This window comes from Monodon monoceros, unplaced genomic scaffold (assembly GCF_005190385.1).
Source record: "Monodon monoceros isolate NGI ecotype Baffin Bay Population unplaced genomic scaffold, NGI_Narwhal_1 Super_Scaffold_11, whole genome shotgun sequence".
Classification (NCBI taxonomy): Eukaryota; Metazoa; Chordata; class Mammalia; order Artiodactyla; family Monodontidae; genus Monodon; species Monodon monoceros.
In genome coordinates this window covers 127,666,628-127,685,671 of record NW_021703767.1, presented here as the reverse complement: position 1 = coordinate 127,685,671, position 19,044 = coordinate 127,666,628, and the positions used below count along the sequence as shown (strand labels likewise).

General features: G+C 40.1%; 1 protein-coding gene across 8 annotated transcripts in view; it reads left to right on the top strand.

Annotated features, from left to right (window-relative positions):
• Positions 1-15,344, top strand: part of CEP63 (centrosomal protein 63) — a 76,119-nt gene extending 60,775 nt beyond the window's left edge. For 5 of the 8 annotated variants that reach the window (XM_029214190.1, XM_029214192.1, XM_029214194.1 and 2 more), the window contains exons 7-15: positions 708-941; positions 1,219-1,358; positions 2,153-2,290; positions 4,905-5,019; positions 5,896-6,093; positions 7,797-7,883; positions 11,791-11,996; positions 12,775-13,054; positions 14,841-15,234. In XM_029214190.1, the coding sequence (XP_029070023.1) occupies positions 708-941; positions 1,219-1,358; positions 2,153-2,290; positions 4,905-5,019; positions 5,896-6,093; positions 7,797-7,883; positions 11,791-11,996; positions 12,775-13,054; positions 14,841-14,999 (1,557 nt within the window). In that variant the 3' untranslated portion in view covers positions 15,000-15,234. Of the gene's footprint in view, positions 1-707; positions 942-1,218; positions 1,359-2,152; positions 2,291-4,904; positions 5,020-5,895; positions 6,094-7,796; positions 7,884-11,790; positions 11,997-12,774; positions 13,055-14,840 lie in introns of all 8 variants that reach the window. The other 3 variants (XM_029214197.1, XM_029214196.1, XM_029214195.1) reach the window with 2 other exon arrangements.
• Positions 15,345-19,044: the final 3,700 nt, after the last annotated feature.

Genomic DNA, 19,044 nt, shown 5'->3' with positions numbered 1-19,044 from the left:
ATGGCTCATGGGCCCAGCCGCTCTGCGGCATGCGGGATCTTCCCAGACCGGGGCACGAACCCACGTCCCCTGCATCGGCAGGTGGACTCTCAACCACTGCGCCACCAGGGAAGCCCATAGTATTGTGTTTTTAATTTAAATTCCACATGTTAATTGTTGACATATAGGAAAGTGATTGACTTTTATATATTAACCTTATATCCTGCAACCTTGCTATAATTGCTTACTAACTCCAGGAGATTTGTTTTTTTTTTTTGGTTGATTCTTTCAGATTTTCTACATAGATGATCATGTTATCTGTTTTATCTGTTTTATGACTTCTTTCCTGATCTGTATACCTTTTATTTCCTTTTCTTGCCTTATTGCATTAACAAGGATATCCAGTGTGACATTGAAAAGGAGTAGTGTGAGGAGACATCCTTGCCTTGTACCTGATCTTAGTGGGAAAGTATCAAGTTTCCCCCCTTTAAGTATAATGTTGGCCGTAAGGTTTCTGTAGATCGTCTTTACCAAATTGAGAAAGTTCGCCTCTATTCCTAGTTTTTATTATGGAAATTGTTTTTATCATGAATGGATTATATATTTTTAATGAGCTAATGCTATATGTATTTATGGAAGTAAAACTCAGTTTCATTTTAGTTTTCCTTATTCATTGATTATTCTTTTACCTTTTCACTTTTACCAGTTGTCAATTTGTGTGTTTCTAGGCTCAGCTTGCCAATCGGAAACAAAAATTAGAGTCTGTGGAACTGTCCAGCCAGTCGGAAATTCAGCACCTGAGCAGTAAGCTGGAGCGGGCCAATGACACCATCTGTGCCAATGAGTTGGAAATAGAGCGCCTCACCATGAGGGTCAATGACTTGGTTGGAACCAATATGACTATTATGCAAGACCAGCAGCAAAGAGAAGAAAAATTGAGGGAATCTGAAAAACTGTTAGAGGTATGTTTTTAAATTGTAATATACTGTAACAGAGGAAATGTGTGTATGTGTGTTTTAAGAGAGACTAATGAACCTGGAACTAGGTTCCAAAATCTATGGTTTCTTCCCTACTCTGTAGCCAATATATATTGATATTAATAACAGGATCAGATATTAATAACAGGCCTTATTAATATGGTGCCTGTTATATAACTTACAGTTTGATTCCCTGGCTACGTTTTCTCATGAAATAGAAAAATTTAATAACATCTGACTTTTTTTCTGAGTATTTTTGCAGGTTCTGCAAGAAGAAAAGAGAGAATTGAAGGCAGCTCTTCAGACTCAAGAAAATTTCATGTGTGAGACAAGAATACAAAAGGAGAAGCTACAAGCAAAATTAAAGGCAACTGACACTCAACACACAGCAGAGACCATAAGGTATATTTAATCTTAAATATTACTAATCTTAGCCACGGCGTGGTTTAGCATTAAGCACCATTTTTAATATTGCATAGTCATAATTTTGTGTTTGATCATATTATGGGTTTTCTTATTCAGTTTTAATTTCTGAGTTAAATTTTTATATCTTTAGAAAAAATTGTATGATTAGTTTTTTCTGCCTACAGTTTGGGTCCCCTAACCAAGAGACTCTGATGTTTAGAAAGTTAGGAACCCTTTTGTCAATCCATACCCTTGCCAAAACTGCAAACGTGAAAGGAATTATAGTCTACGTCTCCTGGGAGGCCTCCCTTCCTTGGTAGAACAGGTCATGTTTAGTAGCTGCTTATCATCAATAAGCCAGCTATTGAGATAGCCCTTTAAAAAATTCCTAAAGTTAATTTTATTTCTATGTATGAATTGTTGCTCTGAAGTTTGTAATGTAAGTCTGGTGCACATTTCTGTTGTTGTCTATAACTTTTCAGTTTCTTTGACTCAAGGTATCAAGTGTCAACAAGGTGATTTTTGCCATTTTGTCTTTTTCCCTTGAAAAACAGCCCAAATCCCAGTTGAGAAAGGAGTAAACTGTTGCTGACTTTTTTAGAAGCATCATCTCTGCCTCTTTACTCGCCCAGTTTTTTGTTTTGTTTTGTTTTTTCGTAAATCAGGAAACAAACTGAAGAGTTCTGAAGAGTTTCATTACCAAAAAGAGTTGGGAAATATGAACTGGCTGTGTGTTGCTTTTGTTTGCAAAGATACAAGGTGTTTAACAGTCCTCCTGTGTCTTCCCATAGGTCACTGGAGGAGTCTCAGGCAGAAAGGAGGTATGCCTCTCAAGGGCAGGGAGACTTAGAGAATGTGCTCTCCCGACTGGATTTTACCCACACTAGTGAAGAACTTCTGCAGGCAGAAGTGACTCGTCTGGAAGGCAGGTAGGTAATTACATACATTTCAGAAACACTCAAATTGTTAGAAAATATTTTCAATCATCGTGTTGATAAAGTAAGCTAATATAACAAGTGAAAAAAATTTTTTTTCTCTATCATTCACAAATGACCTAACTTCTTATTTCATTGAAATTAAAGGAGAACTGTAAATCTCAGTTAAAGGAGAACTTCCTAATATTCTTACCACCAAACCTACCAGTCAGCCTGCAATCTGTCTGTGTCCTTAATCTGTTAGAGTGAATGAATCAATGGATGATGTCTGTGCTCCTAAGACTCCACTTACATACTGATTCTACAGCTTCTCCTTTTCTCTTTTACATCATCAAGTTTTTAATCTCTGCTAAATCATTTCCACTAGTATAAAATATGTTTTAATATTCCTCATCTTGGGAAAAAAATGAAAATCCTCCTTTAATTCTATACCCCTGTCAAGTTACTTCTGTATTTGTCTGCTGTCCTTTAAAACCAAATTCTTCAAAAGAGGTGTCTCTATTGACTGACTGTACGTCTTCACATTTCTCCTGTGCAGAAGGCCTTCAGTTAGGCAGCCTTTCCCCTCTACCAGCCACATCACTGGAGCTGCTCTTGGGAAGATCTCCCTGGACACACGGTGCTCCTTCCTTCTGTGCTGAAATGCTGTTGATATTTCCTAGTGTGTTGATTGAATCCTGACTTATGCTATACCATGCCCAGTTCACTTGTATCACCATACTGTGAACTTTTTTTATCATCCCGCTGAACTTGCTGATTGGGAAGAGTTTGATATTTTGTTTAAACGTAAATCATGGTCATTTGTACAGTAGTATTTTCTGCTGTGTAGAAGATAAAAATAAAATAAATAAACTGTTAGCCTTTAGGCAAACAGATAACCAAAAAATTGCTGTTTTACCCTTTTAAGTACAGTAATAAGTTTTTTGTCCTATCTTTAAGTAATATATCTTTTATTTCTGTTTTTGCAAACCACTAAATATTTTCTTTACATATTAAATATACATGCATACACACACAGAGTTTTTGCTTTATTTCTTTCTCACCTTGGAATACTTAAGATATTCTTAGTTGTCATTACTGAGGTATATTTGCATACTTTAGATTGAATAAAATAAAAGCTTAGTATTCTTATTGACATTAGAACTAATATTTACATTTTTTATCCTGATTTTCCATTGATAGACTTTTTAGTGATCTTTTACATGTTTTGCTGTGCTCTCAGCAGGCTCTGAAGGCTTGCCTCTTGTTACTGACACACTGCCTCTTGCATTGTGACCTGGTACACTTTAGTCTCTTTAGGCCTCGATTTTCCCATCTGTAGATAGGACAAGATTATCTGATTTTCTTCTCGCTCTACCTCAATGTTTGACACACTGTAGTCACATTCTAAGTACCAAATAAATAAGCATTCTAGGATTTTTAGAAATAGGTAAAGTTGGAATAAATGGATAGAAATACCAGTGTTCAGTAGTAAAACAAAGACTTTCAAAATTATTTTTCTGTATCAAAAGGCAAGTAGAAAAATGAACCCTTTTAGACAGCTTATTTGTGTTGTTCAGTTTGAACAGAATATTCCCTGAAACAGGAACTGTAGGAATTTAAGTGATTGTTTTTGTGTTGTTGTATTGTAGAGATGGATTTTTGAACGATAGCTTATCTGGTAAGTTGGCTGTGTGGGTGAAACAACCTAGATAGTTATTAAGCCTGTATTGAGCAGTCTGGAACCAAATGATGCAGGGCATAAGGGTATGGTGGGCAAGGTTAGAGGGAGGTAAGAAGTAAAAGACATTATTTTAATCATAGAATTTGTAGTTCGAGAAACATAATATGCACATTAAAGGACCTAAGAGCAATTTAAAGTGAAAATTCTAGAAAGTGTCTACATTCAAGCTCTAACAATTGAAAATAGACTGTTTTTAAGGTAATTAAGGAATGAGGGTCAGTGTGGCTCTATCCAGGTAAATGTTGATCTGACTCTTGAAAGGGTGTTGACTATCCATTGCCTGGTAGGAGGGGAAGGTGCTGTGTGGTCAAGGGGATGGTGTGTGAGGAGACAAGAAGTCAGGCTTAGCAAATGGCACATGGCAGACAGTAAAGGCTAGCAATTTAGCAGCAAAAAGACTTTATTAGTATGAGCTGTGAGATAAGAGAGGTATGGTGCCCCTGAGGTTCTTGTATCTGATGAGTGATTTTTTCTTAAGTAAGGGTAACAAGTTGGAAACTCTTTGAAGAAGATTCTTTTGGCAGCTGTGTGTAGGATGGGATTGTAATTAAGTTGGTGAAGACTGAGATTATGATGCAGCTCCTGTACAACTAGAGAGAAAAAAACTACCTAAGTTGCTATAATCTTTAGAATTTTATAACCAGTAATATTCTAAGCAGAGAGAAAGAATATAGGTAAACACAGAACTCAAAAATATCTCCAGAAGTGGGAATTGGATTTAGCTGCCTCCAGTGATAAGGAAATCGGAAATTAGTTTTATTTTGGGGTGGGAGGTGATGTTTAAGGGTATTTCTTGGACATCAAGAAGGTAGGTTAGATAACTCAACTTGTGGGTTCCAGGGTTTTGTTTTATTTTAAATATGTGACCTTAATTTTGTCATACAGCTTGGAATCTGTGAGTACAACATGTAAACAGCTGAGCCAAGAGCTAATGGAAAAATATGAAGAACTGAAGAAGATGGAAGTGCATAACAATGAGTACAGGGCCGAGATTAAGAAGGTAAAGGTCCACATGCCTGGGATCGCAAAGCCCTTTTTGTTTATGGACTGAGCTGTGGGTTGAGAGGTTACAGGAATTATTTTTAATGAGAGAAAAGTGTAACCCAGAGGCCATTTGATGCTCACAAGTAGAGAGTACCTGGAAGGTGCTTAGGAGAGTGTCTTTCTGTGTCATCCCCAGGGATGCCATGTAAGTAGTTTCAAGAGAGTTGAAGCCTGCCCCTTTGAACTGTACAACGTTATTTTAAATGTGCCTTGAGGAAAAGTTTTCTAGAAGCTACTCACCTTCTTGCTTGCACAAGCACATGAACATGTTATATGAGCTGGCATTTAATATTTTCTTACTGACCAAAGGTGGTGATGGATGTGTATTCTCTCCTGTGCTGTGGGTAGTTATATCCTCATTGGCATTTGAAGTGTGCAGAGTTTGTCTCTATGTTAGTGGGCCCTGGCTGTCCTGTTTGTTGACTCATATTTTTTATTACTTCTTTGAGATTACTTCTAGCCCCTTTCTTCCTCTTGCCTTTCTGTTGTCTTCTGTGGACCAGGAAACTATATAAGCAAAATTTTTAGATTTGCAACTAGAAAAAGAATGAAGGTGACAGGTGCTGTCCTCTAAACAATGTGGCTTTGACTTTGATACTGGTTCTCAGCATTTGAGTAGGGCATCTCTCCCTGTTTTGAAATCTAATAGGTAATTGTGGGTATAACCACCTGATCTTCAGTACAGATATGCAGCTTGGTAAATTGCTAATTTTCTGCAGATTTAATCAGGGAAAAATTCATGTCTTGAGGTAAGGTAAAAATTACTTTATTATTATATTTTTCTATCTAACATGTCTTCTCTTAATTTTTAATGCCTTCTATTTCTTTGTAGTTGAAAGAACAGATTTTGCAGGCTGAACAGAGTTACAGTTCTGTACTAGAGGGAATGAAGATGGAGATCTCCCAGCTAACTCGAGAGTTACATCAGCGAGATATCACTATTGCTTCCACCAAAAGTTCTTCCTCTGACATGGAGAGGCAACTCAAAGCAGAGATACAAAAGGCAGAAGAAAAAGCAGTAGAGCACAAGGTGAAACTAGAACAAAAATTCTCTTTATTTGAAGTTTGTTTTGTTTTTGTTTTTAAATTTTATTTATTTATTTTTGGCTGCATTGGGTCTTTGTTGCTGTGTGCAGGCTTTCTCTAGTTGTGGTGAGCGGGGGCTACTCTTCATTGCAGTGCACGGGCTTCTCATTGCAGTGGCTTCTCTTGTTGCGGAGCACAGGCTCTAGGCGTGCAGGCTTCAGTAGTTGTGGCACATGGGCTCAGTAGTTGTGGCTTGCGGGCTCTAGAGCTCAGGCTCAGTAGTTGTGGCGCATGAGCTTAGTTGCTCTGCGGCATGTGGGATCTTCCCGGACCAGGGCTCGAACCCATGTCCCCTGCATTGGCAGGTGGATTCCCAACAACTGTGCCACCAGGGAAGCCCCTGAAGTTTGTTTTTGAAGATTCAATTTATTAAAGGTATAATTTCCATAGTAGTTAATTTAGTAAATTTTTATTAGCCCTCCCCTTCAGGCTAAGGGTAGACTGGTTAACAAGCAGTCTAGTGGAGATTGGTGGGAGGTGAGAGTAGATGAGACAAGTGAAGAGACCCTCTCTGTGGTGTGTAGGGTGTGTATTAAGGCTGTGCCACGTTCGCTGTGACAGACCAGAGTTCAGACAGGGCGAGTGGTCAGGGATGAGACTGGAAAGCAGTGACCTGCTCCTGAAGGGCCTGCCCACCCTGTGCAGGAGTAAAAGGTCTCTGTGGTTGTCGTGTGGCGAATAAGTGAGGAGGCAAAGAGACCACTCGGATGCTGTCACAGCAGCGAGACTGTGGCCCGAGCACTGCGCCAGGGAGGCAGGGGGAAATGGATGCATTCTGGAGAAAATCGACTGGGCTTTGTATTTGATTGGACCAGGAGAATGAGTTAGACAGAGTTAGGAAAAGATGTCACTCAGGATTCTGGCTTGGGCAACTGAAAAGGAAGTGATGCTCTTTAGTGAAATACAGAAAAGATAGGGAGCAGGTTTGAGGAGGATAATGAGTTTGTATAAAGGGTACATAAAATAGGCAAGCTGGGACACTGGTTTGAGATAAAGGCTGGACTTCCATATGGAAATATCTAGTAGTCAATTCCACAGAAGGCCTGGAGTTCAAGATTAAAATCAAGGTAAGACATTTAGCTGTGGAAATCTTTGCATGAAGTTGGCATTTGAAACCCTGAGAGACTTTGATATTATAGCGAGAAGGCATAGAGTATGAAGAGGAGAGACTTGCACCAAACTTAGGAATCTACTCATTTAGGGTAAAAAGGTGTTGGAATGGAGCTAAAAAGAAAAGTAGCAATAAGGAAGGAAATCAGGTAGTTTTCACAAAGGAAGTAGGAAGGCAGGGAAGGAAGGAATCTTTTCATGTAGGAATGGCTAAGCAGAAAAGCTAAGGAGAATGAGGACTGAAAATAAGTTTTACTACCTTGTGAAAGGAGTGCAGTCCACATGATGCTGGAGGTGGAGGCCAGTAAGAGGAGTGCTGGGGGTTACCAGTGCCTGATTCATCTTCTTAGAATAGTATTCTAATTGCATGCATATGAATTCATGTTGAAACACCTTTTCAACAACCTTTCAGAAAGTATTTGTATATATGAATGAAGAATGTGACCTCGCCTAGTGAAAATTACATGTGGAAAAATTTTATAAGATGCGTTTGATTTATTTGTTACATTTATTTGTTTTTTGCTTTTCCCTTCTCAGGAGATTTTGGCTCAGTTGGAGTCACTCAAGTTAGAAAATCATCGTCTTTCTGAAATGGTGATGAAATTGGAATTGGGTTTACATGAGGTACATAAATAGAAACTTAAGTTTTTCTACTATCCAAGCCTTTAAAGAAATCACTTTGTAAATACTGATATTGTAAAGAGAAAGTTAAGATCAAACTATGAAACAATCCTTCTGCAAAAACTTTCTCAAATGAAAAGAAGTCAAGACAGTGATGGGAGTGAGCAAAATATGACTCTCCACTCCAGCAATTGGAAGATTTAAAAAAATATTATGTATGTGATAAAATACATAATGTGTTCTTAATAGGGAGAATGTATGTAAAGGGCTTAGCATAGTGTCTGGCATTTAGTAAATACACAATAAACGTTTGATACTGTTATTATTATTACTGAAATTATTGTGTTCACAATATCTTTTCATTATAAAGTATATGATCTTTTAAATAGTTTGGTTTTATATTTCTACAAGATATAGTTCATTTCATCAAGTATTCTAGGATCTTTTATGTTCAGAGTATTTTAGTAGACAGTGTAATGGACACAAAGATGAATTAAGATAAGATTCTTGCCTTTACAAGATTGAGGGTAATCTAGTAGGGAGGATAAGAAATGTAAACAAACTGCTGTGAAACCAGAGAACATGATCAGCTAACAGTGAGTTATAAACTGTATGGATGCTCTTTGAACTATTTTGTTATAAAATCTATATAATTTTCAAAATGACCCATCTGTTCTGACCCATCTTTTCTTGATGTATGTCAAATGCCCAGAGATTGTAGAAATTCTTTTCTGTATTTCCAGAGAGTGTGTGCCTCCAAAGATTCATGGTCACACAATGCCCCTATTTGCTCCTAAGTAGTTTTAGTTTCACACTCATGGATTATGGAGGCTGGGGTGGCAGAACATGCAAAAAACTACATGAATACGTTATTTCAGCTAAAAGAAAATACGGGGGACCATTTTTATAATATTTTGAGAGGGTGAGACTCTCTTAGCATCACAAAACCGTAAAGAATTTTACAACATAAGGAATTTTACAGCATAAAAATATAAAATTTCTGGATGACAAAAGACCCCATTAAAAAAGACTAATAAACTAGAGGAAAACAATCTATTAACAGATAAAAGGTTAATATAAAATATTAATATATAAGGATTTCCTGTAAAGATAATAAAAAGATTGGAATCCAGTAGAAAAATGGGTAAAGGACATAAATAGATAATTCATAGAAGTAATGCAAAAATCCAGTAATGAAGAAAAGCAGTTACACCCCTCTAATAATCAAAAGAAAAGAAATAAATATTCTTTTGTTTATTGGCTTGACAGTGATTTTTTAAATCCAGTATAGCCAGTGTTGGCAGGGATATAGAGGAACAGGCTCTTCAGTGCTCTGTTAATGAGAAAGTGAATTGACATAACAATTCTAGAGGGCAATTTAGCAATATCCATTAAACTGTATGTAAATACATGTAGCCTATAAAGTCCTGAGTCATGTGCTTTTCTGATTTTGATCATCATTGTTTTCCAGAAAGGTCATATCAGTTTGCATTCCCAAAGAACCCATCCTGTAGGAGCAAAGGCATAAAAATGGTCATTTTAGTGTTGTTTGCAATATCCAAAATTTTGAAAAAAACTCAGTGTTAATCTATAGAGGGATGGTTAATCATGACTTCCTACACTAGGAAATATGCCATCATTTAAGGTGGCAGATGAATGTGCACATCTAATCTTGCTCCCTCCGCAAATCCCTCTAAAACTATAATGAAAGGATTTTTTTTTTTTTTTTTAAACACAAACCTACAAGGATGGAAAAAGTGGGAGAGGAGACAATAGCTAAACATTTTGTAAGGGGGAAAAAGGAAGGAAGGAAGGAAGGGAGGGAGGGAGGGAGGGAGGGAGGGAGGGAAGGAGGGAAGGAGGGAGGAAAATGACTTTATATGCCCTGATTTAACCCAATACTAAGCTGGTGGTGGAGAAAACCTAGAACCAATTTGATTTGTACCACAGAATCTTCAGAAGTCTCAGGATTTGGCAATAGCTGATTGACAGAATCTTATCTTATGCAGAGATTACCTATTCATATTTAAGAGTTGGGAACTCTCAGGGGTGCGTAAGCCAGACTATGACCAGAGAATCTGTTCAGCTTAATTTCTCCTGAAACCTCTATCTCACAGTGGTGGTAATGTCCTTTCTTTACACAGCAAGGTGTGTGCTTGCTATGCACTTTTTATATTACCTTCCACATTCATTTATCTGTAATTGTTGATAATAAAATAATAAATTTGAGAAAAATTTAAAAGATGCCTGCCTGGCAAAAGCAAACATTATCTTCTTTTAAAAAGTATATTTAATGACATCAGACATCAAACTCTGGCTGGTGAGAATCCTGTTAGCAGTTTATACTTCCTCTGGTTTTGAAGTTACACACAGTGTAAACATGGTGTATGTATTAAGAACAATTATTAGAAAGTGCCGTTTTGCATTTTACCTTGGAGGAAGGTGATATTACTTTTACAAATGAATATTTTAGCTAAATAACTGTTTTAATAAAAGTATCTAATTATCTTAATAGTAAAAGCAATAGCTCTGATAAAGTATTTACCACAGTAAAAAAAAAATTGACAGTAGTTTATAGTTTAGCTCCTATGTCCTGCAAATTTTTTTTTGAGATTTTAGCATTTTGTAACTTACTGTCACTGCTAGAACAGATAGTTAAATGGTTTTAAGATTTATTTTTTTGTTAGGTAAATTCTGTTTGTCAAACCACTGTTTACCAGCTTATTTTTGGAAAGTTCTTTATAGAAAAGACCAAGCTAAACATCGAATTAAATTCCAAAGAAGATAACCATAATTTTTCAGAATGCTAATGAAAATATTTTGTCATTAGAAGAAAATGGTCCAGACCTCTGTTTTTTAAGGTACTGTATTACCAGGAAACACCTAGAATTGAAGAACAATAAATAATCACAGAATTCAGACCAGATCAGAGTAGTCATACTTACCTTATCCTTGAATACTGCCTTATCATGTCCAAATTTGTTCCACATACCAGAATAGGTGCCAACATTATGTAAAACTCTTTAAGACCAGAGAGTTGTTTATTTAAAAGTTGTCCCTGCCAGCCAGAATTCCTTTTTAGAGCCTTATGTCCAAATTTCTTTCTTTGAAATAGGTCTTTTGATTTTCTTCCACAGGTGTTCTGGGGCTATTCAACCTTCTCTTTCCTTTTTTTTTTTAATCAGTAGCTTTTTTTTTAAGTTAAAGCGTAGTTGTATAATTGTATAGTATAGCTACAATATTATGTTAAAGTGTACAACATGATTCAGTATTTTTATAGATTATAGCCCATTTAGAGTTATTGTAAAATAATCGCTTTATTCCCTGTGCTGTACAATATATCCTTGTGGCTTATTTATTTATACATATACATGCATTTGTACCTCTTAAACCCGTATCCCTATCTGGTCCTCCCCCTCCCCTCTCCCCATTGGTAAACCACTAGTTTGTTCTGTTTCTGTTTTGTAATATTCATTTGTTGGTTTTATTTTTTAGATTCCACATCTAAGTGATAACATACAGTATCTGGATTTCTCTTTCTGACTTATTTCACTGAGCTCAACGTTCTCTTTCTTGAGGAAGAATCCATGGCTGCTATTTTCTTTCTTTTTCCCTGTTTTTGATTCTCATCCATAGCTTTCTTCCATCCTAGTTCCAGCTTTCCTCCAGTTCCTTGGATATTCCTTGGCACATCAGGGAAGCCCATTGTGCTCCTCGTTTTCTGCCCCTATTTAATGTAAGAAACAGAACGTTGTTTCTCTTTTAGGGGACCAAAACCAAATCTTCACTTTTTCCTGAGTAAAGCCATAGATTAACTAGTCACAGCTGAAAGTAATTTTCCAACAGCAGCATCACAGATTACAAGTTATTCTTGTATAAAGTAAGTGACTCTAGTATTCTTTTTTATTAGGCAAAAGAGGTTTCACTAGCAGACCTCCAGGAGAATTATACTGAGGCATTAAATAAATTAGTGTCTGAAAATCAACAACTACAGAAAGATTTGATGGATACCAAAGCTCAGCTGGAGATTTCTACTCAGATTTGCAAAAAAAACCAGGACAGGATCTTTAAACCAACACACAGCAGAGTACCTGAGTTCAAGAACACGGAGTTCAAGTAAAATTTCTTCATAGTTTATTTAAAATATATATCTTTATAATATAATTCTCATTTCTTTGAGAATAATTTCCAATTTACAGAAATTAAACCTTTGTCAAAGGACTCTGTTTAATCCTGAAGTACACTGTGCACAAGTAAAGCTGTTAGGTTAAGAGGTGCAGGGGTTCTAAGCACTTTCATCGAGGCTTCTGGATGTAGGTGTAAATGGCAGCCTGTTCCACTGAGCCTCCTCATGCCGCCTCCTACCTCTCCAGCCCCACTTGCCCCGTAAGAAGTAGAAGACGGCTTTTTGTAAAAAGCTTCTTTTGTATTTTTGGTCAACTAATGATAGACTGTTACCTAAGAAGTCAGCATTCAGTGAAAAACCACCTGGCTTCAGCTCCTACGGTACGGTTTACATGTTTTCCTACCGGGAGCCTTTGCTGACACCCTCACCCCCACTCCCACCTCTTCCCCAGATGAAGATAAGGGCCTTCTCTCTGCACAGTGCTTCCCTCTTATCCTAAGCACCAACCACATGGGGTCACCCTGGCAGCTTGCTTATCTTCCTTGATGTATTGTAAGTGTGTGGGGGGCGGGGGCCTGGCGGTGGGGATCGGGGATTGGGGCCGGAGTGAGGGAAGGACCATCTGGTCGGAGCCGGCTGCTCATTTGGTAAATTACAGCCTTCTTAGCCTGGTCCTGTGAGTTTAAGTGAACTTCAACAAGAAGTATGTTTTAAAAGAGGAAAGTTGCTACAATGTTTATCTGTTTGATTTTCTAATCTGCTATCCAGGCCAACCAGTGGCCAGCGCAAGCATGATGGGATGGAGGCTGAGCACTACAAAGCAGGTCTTCATTCTACGCAAGGACAAGCGTTGGATAGCGTAGAGCCTGTGTCCTGGGGCCTCAGCCCCCCGAGTCATCAGATCAGCCCTTGCTGCTCCACCGTCTCTCTGCCTTCTAACTTTCTGTGCAAAACTCACTCTTTGCCTTCAGTGCTAGATACAAATGAAACCAATTTTTCTGACACTGTCTCTGAAAGTATAAATGGCCAAGAAGACTTTACATATCCGGTACGGAGACTTGCTGAGCTCACTAGTGCATTAAGTTGATTTGGTTTGATTTTATTTTTTATTTCAAGGTGGAGGAGTATTCCCCCTCCCACCCCCCTCACTGGTTCTCTCTCTTAAGCAGCCTTTGTTATCCTCAATTATTTCTGTCTTAAGGTTTTGCTTGTGAAGACACTGTTGTCCACGACTACTTTTCAAAATGCATCTTAAGAAATATAAGTTATAGGTATTCATTTCTTTTTAGCCTGAATGCGAAATTCCATTCCTGCCTTTTTCAGAGAGGGTCAATTTTGTGTTGGGATGATTGGTTCAAGGAATATCTCTACCTGCCAAGATAGTCCGGGGGCATAGACAGTGGGGAAGGAGAAAAGGAACGGTTGGAAAGGGAAAGAGGTGGGTAGAGGCGGGGGAAGGAGTCGCATCTGACGTGTCTAGAACATGGACTGGGTGCCACACAGTGGTGGCCCTGGTGTCAGAGGCTGCCTTTCCACGTGGACTGGCCCCTTGTTCTCGCAGCTGCTGTGAGGACTCCACTCCACCATCTTTTCTTTACCTTCTGTGCTGAAGCACTCGCCTCTGGCCATTCATTCCCATCAACCTCCTGTGGTCGTATACCTGAGAAAGTTCAGTATTTTTGACTTTTTAATGTGCCAACAAGTCCATGGGAAGGTTTTCTTTTAGTTGTCAAAATATATGTAATATATGTATTTCTGAAATCCAAAAAAGTCCTGACAACTAACTTTCTTCCTAAGTTTGTCAGCAAAACTTATTTGGCACCGAAACCTCACCTGGCCTGAACTGAACTGATGTGATAGTATGTATAGACTTTATTGATCCCACTTAGCATTTTACTTCAGAAATATCAATGTGTTTGATTATGGGAGTTACCTCTGACCCCTCATGAGTCTGTATTTGCGAATTCGTCTACTCACTAAACTGTAACCCCTGAGCAGTACTCATGAGCACTTCCACAGTCATTCGTGAACGTGTGCAGAGGTGCACAAAATTTGAGTCACTGGACTTGCATGTTTCCAGCTGAGGTCAGTCAGGGTGGCACTTTGCCCTCTTGTTTCAGCTCTTGTGCTGAGTTGAGATGCCCAGAGGATGGAGCCCCTGGGGGACAGCACAGTGCAGCGCAAGAAGCTCGGATGCTGGCGTTGAACAGGGTTTGAACCCCAGCTCTGGCACCCTTTAGTGGGGTGGCCTCGGGCAGGTCACTAAACACTCTCAACCATGTTTTCTCTTTTGTAAAATAAAGAAAATAGAATCTACTGGATGAGTTGTTTTTAGGAGTTAGGATTATAGTCTATGTGAAGTGTGTGTGTGTGTGTGTGTGTGTGTGTTTCCCATAAGAACAGTGTTTCAGTATTCATTAATTCAGTGTTTGAGATGACTTTCATAGAAAATAACTACTGCAAATGAGGATTGACTGAACTTGGTACATGTGACCTTTCTAAAATCTAAATTCTGAAACCAGTGGTTTCAGATAAGGCACTGTGGACTCAATTTGGAAGAAGGAAAGTATTGATTTTAACTGATATCTAATTTATTATAGGTAGCTTTTCTATGCTTTAAAACAAAAGTAACATTCAGATTTTAAAAGTGTGTTTGAAATAATAGGCATTAAGTATTTCTCTTCTGGGGTATAGAAGGATATACAAATGCTTTCAGAGGAAAGCATTTTTTAAAACATCACCTTTTAATATTGCTAGTTAGAAAATATTATGAATAATGTGTCTTAGAAATATACTATTCAACTTATGTATGTCAAAATGTGTTTCTCTTCTAGCGTCCCTTGCCTCTGTCTCCTCTTGGTTCAATAGCCACAAGATTTTTGGAAGAGGAGGAACTGAGGTCTCATCACATTCTAGAGCGCCTGGATGCGCATATTGAAGAACTAAAAAGAGAGAGTGAAAAGACAGTGAAACAATTCACAGCCCTAAAGTAGCCTCTTAAAAAATCACAAACTTGGAAATAAAAATAAACACCGAAGAGTTACTGTCATCATGAAGTAGCGGCTCTTTGAAAGGCTGAACATACAGACACCATAAAAATGAGATGTACTAATAAAGCTGCCATGAGGAGTCTGAGAAACTGATATTAGCTCTAAGGTGCTTTCACTGCACTGGTTTGTTCGAAGGACTTTTTCCAGCAATAACTTGTAAATAAACCACTTTGCTAGACTTTTTCTCATGTTAATATTTATTATCGTAAAGTGATACTTTCTCATGCTGACTTAAATGTGAATAGCTGTAGACTAACTAAAGATTTTATGATTCGTGTTGAAAATAAAGTAACTATAGGAACTTCCTCTGAGAGCAGTAGCGTTGTATGTAGTGGAAGCATGGATCTCAGACTCAGAGTGACCCAGGTTGGTGTACTGGTTTTGCTTCTCATTAGCCAGCTGGGCTGGTAATGTGTGAGGTTGGGCCGAAGTGTGTAAGGGGACTGAAGGACTTTGACAGGAAGCCTCCTCTTGCTCAAAACACAGGGGGAGGAGAGAGGTGGGGGTGGAGCCTGGGGCTGGGTTAGTGTGGGTGCCTGGGGACACACGGTGGAAATCTTGGTATCTGCATTTCTGAGGAGAGGTTTAAAGGGGAGACGGAGCTCTCAAGGTGCAGGGGCATTTGAAGCCACGGAGAGCTGAGGAGGAGGAGGGCAAGGAGAGAGAAGAGCAGAGCTTAGAACTTGGCCGCCCTGAAGGACACCAGCACAAGAGCATCATGTGATTAGATCCAGCAGAGGAGCTGGAATGTGCGACTAGAGACCAGAAGGTGGGGTGTAGGGCTCTTGCCACCAAGGATGGGGCTTCTGTGATCTGACCCTCTCGGTGGATCTTTCCCGTCAGCATGGAAACATCCTGTTATTCTTTCTTTAAAGCAAAACAAAACCTCGGTTCCATATCCTCCCTATCTACTGCTGCATACATTTGCTCCCCTTCACGCAGACACCTCTGGTGAGAATTGTCTGCAGTGACTGTTCCCATTGTCTTCCTAACCCTCTCCATCCCCACTTCCCTCCCTGAAACTGCTCTCCTGCTCTAGAGGTTGCCAGTGACCTCCTTAGTCCTGAGCATCATTTCACACACTTGGCCCCTCCCTCTTCCACTCCTGGCTTCTTTGACCTGACACTCCTGCCCACTGGCCACTCCATCTCATTCTACTCTTGTGGCTTTTCCTCTTCTAAAGCCCCCCCCGCCAGGACTTCCATGTGGGTTTTCTCACTCAACATGCTCTTCCTTAGACTGTTCTATTCAACTTCAAGCTTTTAGTACCATCTGTAGACCAGTGACCCCTGCATTCAGAACTGATCTTGACCTCTCCCCAGAGCTGCTGCCTTGCATATTGAACTGCTTATGGAATAGCTTCACTTGAATGTCTGATAAGCATCTCAGGTTGAACATTTCCAAGAGAGAACTCTCGATTCTCCCTCTTGCTTAGGTTCTGTGTCAGGACAGCGTCATGTGTGCCGATTGCTAGGAGTTATACTTAATTCCTTCCTACCCACACGTCTGTATCCAAGCCATCGGGAGGGCCTGTCCATGCTGCCGCCTATCTCAGGTCCAACCATTTCTCTCCTTCTCAAGGCTGCCGACCAGTCACTCACCTAGGTTCTGGCAGTAGCCCCCTAATTGGTACGACGACTCCTACTCTTGACCCCACTAATTCATTCTCCACAGCGCCTCCGGAGATATCCTTTAGAAATGTAAGTTAAACACCGTCAAGCCCTCAAAGGCTCCTTACTGCTCTCAGTTTAACTCTGAATTGCTTGTCATCGCCTACAAGGCCCTCAGTACCCCGTGCCCGCCTCCGTCACCCGCGGCATCATCGTCCTTCCCTCGTGCTCCAGCCACGCTGGCCTCCTTTCTGCCTCTCGAGGGCTGCCAGCTGTAACCTGTGAGGGTTGCTGCACTTGCCGTTTACCTAGTGTCCCTTTCTCTCACCGTGCCTGCCATAGGCGCTTTCTCCAAAGCCTCCCTGACTGCTGTCTCCAAAACCCGCTTCTCCCAGCTTCTCTCGCTCCCTGCCCTGAGTTATTTCCTTCATAGTACTCGCCACTGTGCAGTCATTTTGTTACTTGATTTACGTTTTTATTGTCCTTTCTGCCTTTAGAATTAAGCTCCTTGAGGGGAAGGACTTGGCAGTCTGGTGGGGCCCTCATCTCTCCACACAGGCCCAGCACTTGGAGGTGCTCAGTTCAAAGAGCCGTGAATAAATGTCCTTCCTCAGAGGCAACACATTTTCCCTGTGAGCCTTTGTGCATGCCGTCCCTTCAGCCAGCCCCTCTTCCCACACGCTCCCATCCCCACACCCCTACACCCCCCGTGCCCTTAGCACCTCGACTGGCAAGGCTTTCGTACATCCCAGGAGGAGCTCCTCGTTTCTCACAGCGACCTGTGTGTGCGTCTCTCAAAGCGCTGAGCACCCTGTGCTTCCTCTTACAATTTCTGTCTCTCCCACTGAACTGAAAACTCCTCAAAAGCAGGGGCCATCCTCAGTCAGCAGGCTGCCTAACACATAATAGATACTAAGCAAACACGAGGTGGATGAAAATCACCACCATTCTAGCTTTCATTGTACTGACCTCTAAAACGGGGATAATACTTCATGGGGTTGAGAGGATTTACTGAAAAGGTATTTCTTGGAGGGCTTTGCAGACTCTGAAAATACTGTACCATTGTGGACTGGTGTGAGGAGATTCTGAGTTTAAGACTGTCCCGAGCTTCCACTTAGAATATATAGGGTACAACCCCTGCTTCTGGAATGCTCATAGTACTTGTTGACTAGGAGGAACAATGGCAGACTCTGTAGTCACTGGAAGCACTTAAGGAATCATGAGGTGCTCTGTATTTCCTTAAATTTATACTGTGTTGTTTAAAGTTGAAGTAGTTAATGATTGTCTGAATTTGTCAGAACATTTGATTGTAATTTCATCTCTCAACTTCATTCTTCAGAAAGATATGCCAGGGGCTTCCCTGGTGGCGCAGTGGTTGAGAGTCCGCCTGCTGATGCAGGGGACGCGGGTTCATGCCCCGGTCCGGGAAGATCCCACATGCCGCGGAGCGGCTGGGCCCGTGAGCCATGGCCGCTGAGCCTGCGAGTCCGGAGCCTGTGCTCCGCAACGGGAGAGGCCGCAGCAGTGGGAGGCTGGCGTACCGCAAAAAAAAAATAAATAAAAATTAAAAAAAAGATATGCCAAATATTAAAATGTGTCAAAATTCAATTTGAGCTAGTTTCTTCATATACAATACATTTTACAAAACCTCTCGGTGATCAGGGTGCCCAAATTAGCTGAAAAGATAAGGGTGCTGTTGTCTACTTTTGGGTTTTCGGATGATGTTTTGTTGGGTGAGTTATTCTCCTTGGCCTGGATTCTAGTGAAGTTGTGTTTGGATTTCTACACAGATTTTAGCCGAAGAAGACACAGATGAGTTCCCACTATGGGATGGACATGACCTTCCCATGGAGCCTCATTTGATTTCAACAAGTCTAGGAGGCAGTGAGTGTCATTGTCCCATGTGACAGGGAGGATTTAAGTGGCTTGCCCAGGGTCCCAAAGCCCCAGCTCTTTCTAGCAGCTCCTGGGGATAGAGAGTGTGGACTCTGCAGGCACACAACCCTGTTCCTAATCCTAGCTCTGCCACTTATTAGCCCTGTGACCTTGAGCAAAATAATTAACCTCTCCATGACTTCATTTTCTCATCTGTAATGTGGGGGAAATAAAAATTGTACTTACCTCATAGGATTTGTGAAGATAAGTATTTGTAAAGCACTTAGAACAGTGCCTGGCCTAGTAAACATGGAAGTATCTTGTTGAAACAATACAGTGCTATGTGTTTCTATTATGTCTGCTTAGCTGCAAAAAATTCTACCTTCCTTTTCATACACAGACATGTAACACCTGGTAAACTATAGGTGATGGTTGTCTGTTTGCAAAATATCCTTGAGTCCAGAACCTAAACGTTACATGTGAGAAGAATAACTACAAGATAA